Source organism: Setaria italica, chromosome IX, assembly GCF_000263155.2.
Source record: "Setaria italica strain Yugu1 chromosome IX, Setaria_italica_v2.0, whole genome shotgun sequence".
Taxonomy (NCBI): Eukaryota; Viridiplantae; Streptophyta; class Magnoliopsida; order Poales; family Poaceae; genus Setaria; species Setaria italica.
Genome location: NC_028458.1, coordinates 19,822,026 through 19,830,905, shown reverse-complemented (window position 1 = coordinate 19,830,905; position 8,880 = coordinate 19,822,026). Strand labels below are relative to the sequence as shown.

The window sequence follows — 8,880 nt, the reverse complement described above, 5'->3', positions numbered from 1 at the left end:
CCTTCTTCACGCCACGGCGCGATGGACTCGCCGCCGGCCCTGCCCCCCGCTGAATTCTCTGCCGCCAGTGAATTGGGACGCGCTGGATGCCCTCGTCCTCGACTTCGCCAGATCCGACCGCCTCGTCGTCCCTCCTCCCGCTGCCCCCCGCCGACGCCGCCTGCCCCTCGCCGCCGTCCTCCCCCTCCTCCTCCACCACTACCGCCACCTCCTCCGCCCCCTCCTCTTCCTCCTCGTCATCCTCTACCTACCGCTCACGCCTCCTCATCCTCCGCGCCCGCCGCGCACTCGAGGCGGGCGACGTCGATGCAGCCCTCGCGCTCCTCCGCGTCCACGCCCCCGCCGCGCTCGCTGACCATCGCCTCCTATTCCACCTCCACAAGCAAGTACGTGCCCTTCCCTCCTTGGTCTGCATCTACCTCTGCAAGCTTGTGGTTGGGACTTCAGACATGATTGAGTTTGTGTGGGCGATGCAGAGATTCGTCGAGCTGGTGAGGAGGGGCACGGAGGCGGACAGGGACGCCGCACTCGATTGCCTCCGCACGGCCCTCGCGCCCTGTGCGCTCGACGCCTACCCGGTGAGTGCTGCTGCTGCTGCTACTCTCCTCCTGTCAGCGGAGGCTGGTGTTTGGGCGTCAAATTGATGTTGGGGCTATATACTTAATCTTCCCCGGTGACCAATGGCATGCTGAAAAAGTGTAAAATTGAGTAAAAAAGCTCTGCATGCATATGCTACTGAATCATGAGTAGTGTTGAAAATTTGTGGGAATTGTCAGGCTTGCTGTTGTTTGACCTGAATGGTTTGAACCTGCAATTGTGGGTATATATATAGTGATAATAGATTGGGGGATAATCATGATTCCTTGTTTCACCATTGTTTCAAACGGCATGCAGTTTTGGGTGTCCGGTTCTACAAAAAAAAGGACATGAGATAATGTTGGGAGTCAGAATCTGACTAGGATTACCTGTATCTGACTTGGGTTGGGCTATCCCCTTATGTTAGCAGCTTCTATTTAGAACAGTGCTTGCTACTGGTAGAGTAGCAGTGGTTAAATTGGCCCGAACATGTTTAATCTTCACTAAAATCCAATTTTGAAGAGGGCTTGTTTTGGCCCTACTGCAATTGATCATTGGGTCTGATCACAGTTAAACCATACCAAACAAGTTACAGAAACATATAAGGGATTTGTTTACAAAAATGATTGACTGTTTATGGAAAGCTGGAGATAATTCAGTGACACTGTTTTTGAATAGCGCTCTTCTTTTACTGCCATACGTTTTTGTTTAGTTTTTTCATCTAGATAACTACATCATGAAAGGTTAGTTTTTTAATGGGTTACAGCCATGGAATCCCAGGTTCCACTTACTTGCTCTTTCTTTAGGCTTAAAGATTTAAACCCACACAATTACTTTTTTGCGTTTTCATTTGGTTTATTTGGTACAAAGGGTGACTATAGAAAGTTAACATGCCCTTTTAAGAATACAATTATACTGGTAAAATATTGAGAAAATTCCCTATTTGACACCCATAAAATGAGTGGTTCCCTCCTTGGCCCTGGAAATTTCGAACTTCCCCATTTGACACTGGGTTTATCTTTCATTCCCTATTCGACACTTCTGTCTATTTTGAGTGCTAGCATCTCCAACAGACTATCTATTTTGGCTCTCTATTTGACTCTATCCAAGTTGGCAAAAAGATTCCTCTCTATATTGAGTTGTTTATTCCAACAGACTATCCATTTCCCACTCTAAAAATCCGCACTCTCCATCCGCTCCAACAGCCTCTCTACTTTGTACGAACGCATGCAATCTTCCTAAATATGCACTAGAACATGTTTGGGAGTGTTTTTGGGCATTCGGCAAGGCAAGTTGGCTTGCCAAGTTTGGCAAGTGTGAGGGGAAGTTTGGCAAGTCGGATGGGATGGAGAGCCAGATAGCAACTCTGTTGGACCACGATTTTCTTACGGACTTGCCAAATTTTTGCTTGGAGAGTCAGATAGCAACTCTATTGGAGTTGCTCTTTTGACATCTGAAAAGATGATTTAGCCCCTCATATGGTACATGACCAATTTTTTTACAGCTAGCATCATTTGAGAGAATACAGTGAAATACTGTATTGTAGGGAAGATGAGACATGCATACATAAGGCTAACAGATGCATAAAAGGTTCACACATACACGAGAGTATGACAAGATGGGAAAGGCATGAATCACATGAATTACTGAAATTCATATTAGAATAACTATGAATTCTCTAGATACAAATTAAAGAACATGACTGAACGTTTTTACAATATAAAATTACAAATGAGAATATCTGAACTTTGAACTTTCATGGTCGTATATCTAGCCTCTGGGCAAGCAGACTGGTAATCGGAATTGCCTATACCTGCACTACATTGAAATACAATCAGAAGGGAGAATTAAAAAAAGTGACCGCGCTGCCTGCAACAGCCAAAGTGCCCATGCGTGCTGCCGGAGCTTGGCTTGGTTTGTGGAGAGGCGGGATCGGATACAGAGAGCTAGAGGGGCCAAAGAATGCGTGCGCTGGATCTGTTGCCCAACTTGAGGGTAATTTGGTCCAATCCCTCAAAATCTGATAAGCCCACAGGAGAACTTAATGGAAATAGATAACAGACTTGACAGAAGTGTCAAAAAGAGGATGAAAGGTAAATCTGGTGTCAGATAGGGAAGTTCAAAATTCCTAGGGCCAAGAAAGGAACTGCTCATTTTATCAATGTCAAATAGGGAATTTTCTCTAAAATATTAGGTATTCATATTGCTAGTGGATCTTCATTAAACTGACCCTGTAAGGCTGTAATTTAAGGACAGTTGAGATGTATCTATCTGCTACTGAACACTCTTCCATGTAAGATAACTAGGTCACTCCAGCTTGCGCTCGTTATTGAGAGCAACTATGCTTTTACGGGAAATTAGTAACTGAGATACTGGAACAATAAGTGGAAAGAGCTATTTTTCCTTCAATTTAATTCCCAATAAATGGATATACTGCTAGGGATTTCTCTACTGCCCTGTTATTTCCTGTTCAAACCTTGGGAGAACAAATTTCAAATGTATTGGACAGCCATAAATTGAGCATAAATACCAAAGGAGCTGCATGCAGCACCTAACAAACAGCTAAATCTGATTGTTTCAGTTCCTATCTATTCAGAGGAAAACTTAGGATACCTGAATGCATTTATTCTAGCATTTTCCTTGAAGTTTCTTTGTGCTTGTTTGAATCTTGTGTACTGAATATTGATATGTTGATATGCTCTGAAGGAAGCTTATGAGGAGTTCAAGCATATAATGCTTGTCTTGATATATGACAAAGATGATCAATTCTCCCCAGTTGTCAATGAGGTATGCAGGGCCTGTTATGTCCATATTATGCTGGTGTTTTAGCTGAGAATATTGGCATGGATTGATATATTAGTTATTTTTAGCTTTTATGTTTAATAGCATTACTACAGTAGTGTATTAATTTACACCAATTACTAGAGTTAAGCTGAAAGCTTGTAATATTTCGTGGTAATATAGGAATCTTAACTACATGACTTCTTCAGCATTTGAGTAGCTTTGATTGTCATTCTGTTAATTGATAGTATATTTCTTGGCACTAGGACATGAATTCCTTGCTATTGAAATACTATGGCTTTTTGCTTCTTATTATGCTTATTGCTTCTTGGAGCATCTGTTTCTCAACTTTTGAGAGGGTGTCAGTTCTTGTCACGTTGTAGGGAAGTTCTTTCAGTTTCTCATATGAATCATTTCTACCTTCTGAAATCTTTTGCTCTACAGTGGTCTATAAAGAGGAGGTTTGAACTTGCTGGTTTGCTGTCATCCATACTAAGGGCTCAGTTACAAGCTTATGATCCTATTTTGTCGATGACCTTAAGATACTTAATAAGGTACCTTGTACAGTACATTCTCCTGTCTTTACAAACATGATTGGTTAGCCTACCTTCTTATGCTACTCTGACAATCTTGGAACACTTGAATAGCATTCACAAGGTATATTGCACACACCAAGGAATTTCATCACCTTTATCTGATCTTACTGAGCGACTGCTCTTTGAGGATCGTGATCCACCTGTGGTTCCTCAGGAATGCTCACTAGAAGCACCGCCATTTGATGAGGCAAGCGCTTCTCATTAATTATTAAGTACACTATGCTCTTTGCACCAGCTTTTGATATTTGGATATTAGGTTGACGTTCAAGCCCTAGCGCATGCTGTGGAGTTGACAAGACAGGGTGCTGTTGATAGCTTGAAGTTTGCAAAAGGGGATTTATATCAAGCATTTCAGGTTGTATTACTATTTCAAAATGTAAATATGAAATTATTCATTTATGAAAATGCAATTTTTGTTGCCATTTGTCTTAATTTCTATTATACTTGCAACATTTAGCTCTCATGTAACTTAAGCAACACTGTTGATCTTGTTAATGGGTTATTAATTTTTAAGCATTGTTATAAATGATAGGACATACATATTTATTTAATCTGTTTTCATAATTCTTGAAACTTCCTATGCCGTGAATCCATATTTTCCCTTCTAGAACTTAATTCCTATCCATGAAGACTGCGGCAGTATGAAATCTTTTGCTCTTCAGTGGTCTTAAGAGGAGGTTTGCGTACCTATGCAAATCATACCTTTCTGAGAATTGTCTAGCATTTGTATTGACTTTATGAGTTCTACTTCTTGTTTTCCTCAAGTTGGTTCTTTCTGTTACACACATGCCTTTGTAATTGTAGCACACTGCACTTTATGCCCTTTGCGACCACTCTGTGGTACACCTGCATGTATGCATGCCTGCTAGATTGATGTAAGATGGTCATTATGAAATTGGGGAGGGCTAAGATGCTGATTTAACAGTGTTTCAGCAGAATGAATAGGTCGGAGTCCCTTTCTTCTGTTTGAAGTTGTCTTGTCAATTTTAGACTTCTCGTGAGTATAAAGAGAAATTTACATCTAAAGGTTATGTATCTCCGAAACCTACGGTTGAGGGGCTAAAGTATTACATTACATGCTTCCTCTGTGTTTCATTGAATAAAGGTAGTAAGGTACAGCAAGTAACCAACAGTTAATTTGATGGACAGATTGTAGATTACACCTTCACCATTGATTAAACAAAAAAATTGTATGTCTCTCAATATGATTATCATTTGTTAGCTTGTTATTTGATACAGTATGAACCTTCTGTTTGTTTAAATTTATGTTTTACTAGTGTTCCATTGTTGCTTCCTTGGCTTAATGCCCATTAATGTAAGTTTCTCTGTGAACATGGCAGAACGAGTTGTGCCGAATGAAGCTGGACGTGACACTTCTGGATAAACTTGTACACGAGTATTGCATATACAGGGGCATAGTTGAAGGTGGTTCCCATGTTCTTCCTGGTAAATTGCTGGGCATATACTATAGCCTACATGAAAATCTTGATTGCTACAATTTAACAATTTTCTGTTAGAATTAGCTTTCTGCTTCTTTGTAGCACTAATGAAAATTGTTTTTAACTTTTGTAGGAACTGCTGACTTGAAATGTAGTCAAAACAATTATGTTAATAATGAAACACAGCTTGAATGTGAAATGACTAACAATCAGAATGGAGATTGTAGCACCAGTGATATCACCCGTGATGATTCTTGGTCCAGGAGGTTACGTAGGGTTAGAAGTAGTACATCTGGGCAGCGAAGACGAAAGAGATGGAGAGGACGGGTAGATGATCTAGATTATGCTTGTGAAGCTTTATTGGATGTAAATAAGCATGATAGCTTGTCTCCTGCCCTTGACATGGACGAAGATACTGTGGTAGAACAACAGGTGAACTTTATAATTCATTTTTCCCTGCCTGAAAACTAGATTATTAATAGAAAATTATTGATGATTATACACCCTTCTATAGGACTTGGTGGCAAATTCTAATACATCTGATACTAAAAACATGGAAGATCAGAAATATGAAGTTGTCCTGGAGATGCAGGACCTCACACGAAAAGGAATGGCTTCCAAAGTTGTCGAGGAAATAAGCAGCATAGATCCTGATTTCTTTCAACAAAACCCTGTTCTTCTGTTTCAGTTGAAACAGGTGAGGCCCTATATGAGAATCGGCAGTTGTCTGGGGCTCTGATAGGAACTCTTACGTACTCAATTTTTTTGTCCATTTCAGGTTGAATTTCTTAAGCTAGTAGCTGCTGGTGAACATGTTGCTGCTCTCAAGGTAGCATCCACTCATCTGGGACCTCTTGCTGCCACCAACCAAGCTTTGCTGAAGCCCTTGAAGGAAACTTTGGTAACACTGATTAAACCCAATGGAGATGTACTGAATGCAGTATCTTTGCCGGTTCTTGCAAGTTCTCTCCAGGTTTGTCCAGTGTTTGTATATTACATGTTACTTCTGTGATAGACTAGAATTAACATTAAAATAATTTTTTATAGATTTTTGTTTCTTCAATATAAGTTAGAGAAGATGAGGCTTGAGTTTGTTTAGAGTAAAGTTGGATGGTATCAGGACATGATTTCTTTTGCAGGTTGCAATGAGCAGGAGGCTTGGTATTGAAGAACCCCAGCTAATGAAGATAGTCAGAGCAGCAATCCATACACACACTGAATGGTTTAAGCTTCAGATGTGCAAGGACCGTTTTGAGCATTTTTTGAAGATTGATTCTCTGAAAGAGGTTGATCCACCAGTGGGAAGTTGCAGTATGCCCAAGGACCATACTGATGAATGTGGCAATGGATCATCTCAAATCACAACATGTTCAAGTGGCAAGGTGCCAGATGAAGGTAGTAGCCCTCAGGTCTCATCAGAAGTTGCCTGCGATGAAAGTGCTATACTGAAGGTTATGGTAAGTAATGTTGGTTCTCTTGTGTAGCATGGTGAGGATGCAAGTTTGATTTTCATGCCTAGCCTTAGTTTTCTGCTATGTGACAAGGATTTTCTTTCGTTTGTGGGGTTGCCTCACCTCCACTAGTGTAGCTTTCCATGCCCCCTCTTGAAGGGAAAATAGCAAACACACCGTCTTAACGAGATTTTCTGTGTTGCTATAAACACTAGATTAGAAAAAAAAAACTTATTACAGTGTTCCTCCATTTGTGCCATTTCCTGCATCTCGAACTCATGGGGTTTGCAGTATAGTCTGGCAAACTGTTTCATATGTATGAAGAATTTCTTTTTAGCCACTACTCAGGTTTTATCATAAGGTCAGGATTGAAGAAAAAAAAAAAATCAGCTTCTAGCTCAGTGTTTCTCATCTGCCGTGGTGTCTTTAAAAGTTTCCCTAAGAGGCAAACTGGGATTTTCATTTCAATTCCTTCAAAACTTGGAGTGGAAAGTTATTGGAAAGTTTCATTAATGACTATAGTAACAACAATTTAGTCATGAATTTATCATCTCAATATTTTGCATATGATCCATGATTCTTCATATTGTTTTTTAGGAATTCCTTGCCTTGCCGAGGGCTGATGCCATCCAACTCCTCATGCAGTACAATGGAAATGCAGAGACAGTTATCCAACATATATTTCAATAGTGTTTATTGTACAAAATGCCACATACGTTTTGCTTGCTTTAAAACAGAATTCTTTGTCAATACCTTTCTTGTCTTTGTACAGGAGGTTCTGATAGAACTAGGCTACGTTCCCTTCTCCTGTATATTCTGCTTGTCACTTCGTCCATGTAACACCAAAGCATAGCAAAAGAGGAACCCAAATAACAGTTTTCAAGCAAGTCACCAAGGAATAATGGTTACGTTCTTGAATTTTTTGAATTTTGTGACGGTGACACAATTATAAGTTGGGACTTGTGACGTATATTGCTTCATTGTGTCGTCGTGTGATATCATAATGATTTTTAGCTAATTTATTTATTCGCGGTCTCAGTTGTAAACCAGCGACTTGCCACGATGAAATGTTGCGACGATTGACTGTTTGATGTATCGTCGACCCCCTCGTCTTGTCTGCCTTCAGTACTAGCAAAAAGCCAAAAACTAGTCATATTACAATTCTTAACCGAAGTCAGGAAAGCGCCACTTATATTTGTATGTTGAAAAACACCATCGTCGACGTGGAGAACGATGGCGTAGTATACAAAGGACGGTGCGCACGTCTACCTCGCAGAATAAAACCAGCGACACCGATGCATATCTTTTTATTGCGACGCTTGGGACTACTGCAACCTGGGGTACACATTTTCCTTGCAATAATGGACGATCAACGTACCCGGAAATTTAAGAACTAAATTCAGTCATGTAGTCGACAGGATCCATATCGAACTGAGGGCTGAGGCTATGTAATTAAGCATGTACTGTATGTGTCAATGGAGCGTCACATATATATAGCTGCATCCAGGATTTTAGTTAGGGAGAATTATTTATGTGGCACTGCAAATACTGCCATAATCTGAGAGATGCCATAGGAAAAGGTCTAACCCCACTTTATGGTACGTGCTCATGTAGATGTCAACAATCTATTAATTAAATGCTGATATACCAATAATATAGAGCATGTAAACGGAAACATTACTGGACATTCAACTAGCTAGCCGCCTAAGATTCCCCACATTTAAGAAAACACTACTAGAGAACTGATTTTAGATACCACTCCCTTTAGTCTCGGTTTAATTTCAGCCCGGGAGAAAAGGGGGTGCGCCACGGTAGGCTGGAATGGGGCGCACCTTTACTCTCGGTTCCTTTTTTGCAACCAGTACTACAGGCCACCCTTTAGTCTCGGTTAAAACAGCTAATTTCTGGGCACCGACGGCGCCACCCTTTACCCCCGGTTGGAGCCACCAACCGGGAGGAGTTACCAACCGAGATAAACGTTTTACTCCCGGTTGGTAATTCCAACCGGGATAAAAGGTTGAAGCTTTTGTCCCGGTT

The 8,880-nt window shown here is 40.8% G+C and overlaps 1 protein-coding gene across 2 annotated transcripts; it reads left to right on the top strand.

Annotated features, from left to right (window-relative positions):
- The first annotated feature begins 6 nt into the window (after positions 1-6).
- LOC101775547 lies at positions 7-7,823 on the top strand. Of its 2 annotated transcripts, none has more exons than XM_022823298.1 (12): positions 7-386; positions 477-578; positions 3,283-3,363; positions 3,802-3,911; positions 4,005-4,140; positions 4,210-4,308; positions 5,294-5,378; positions 5,526-5,824; positions 5,907-6,089; positions 6,171-6,365; positions 6,532-6,849; positions 7,441-7,823. In XM_022823298.1, the coding sequence occupies exons 1-12, from the start codon at positions 87-89 to the stop codon at positions 7,531-7,533; spliced, it is 2,001 nt and encodes a 666-aa protein (XP_022679033.1). In that variant the 5' UTR covers positions 7-86; the 3' UTR covers positions 7,534-7,823. The 2 variants fall into 2 exon arrangements, with proteins under 2 accessions (XP_022679033.1, XP_012698518.3); XM_012843064.3 differs by having other exon boundaries at positions 5,294-5,399.
- Positions 7,824-8,880: the final 1,057 nt, after the last annotated feature.